The following is a 312-nucleotide window of genomic DNA, read 5'->3' as shown; positions in this document are numbered from 1 at the left end:
TATACATATGATTATAGACACACTTACATATACACATAATCAGAAACAAAAACATTTCAACTACCGAACACGAGAAGAATATTAACACTAAATACTAACAATAGGAAAAAGATAAAGTCAAATCACTCACCTCATGAAGAGGAGTATGAGGGCCCTCACACGAAGCTTCGGGTAACGTAAGACTTCCAAGAGTGACACTTCCTTCTCCTGTCGGTTCCACAATATGCGCAAGTCAGCCTCCAACTGCATGCGGGTTACTTCGGTCTTGTGATTCGAGCGGGCTACCTGGGTATAGTTTTTTATGTTACAGGA

The 312-nt window shown here is 40.7% G+C and overlaps 1 protein-coding gene across 1 annotated transcript in view; it reads right to left on the bottom strand.

Moving 5' to 3' along the window:
• The window catches only part of LOC119586937 (solute carrier family 22 member 5-like), a gene marked incomplete at its 5' end in the record, with an annotated part of 16,251 nt that overhangs the window by 5,588 nt on the left and 10,351 nt on the right, over positions 1-312 (bottom strand). Inside the window, 1 exon segment of the mRNA XM_037935669.1 lies at positions 131-285. Within this exon segment, the coding sequence (XP_037791597.1) occupies positions 131-285 (155 nt within the window).

The sequence above is a fragment of the Penaeus monodon genome, chromosome 22 (genome assembly GCF_015228065.2).
Source record: "Penaeus monodon isolate SGIC_2016 chromosome 22, NSTDA_Pmon_1, whole genome shotgun sequence".
NCBI lineage: Eukaryota > Metazoa > Arthropoda > Malacostraca > Decapoda > Penaeidae > Penaeus > Penaeus monodon.
Note: the sequence above shows the minus strand (reverse complement) of the source record. Positions and strands in the feature narration are given on the sequence as shown.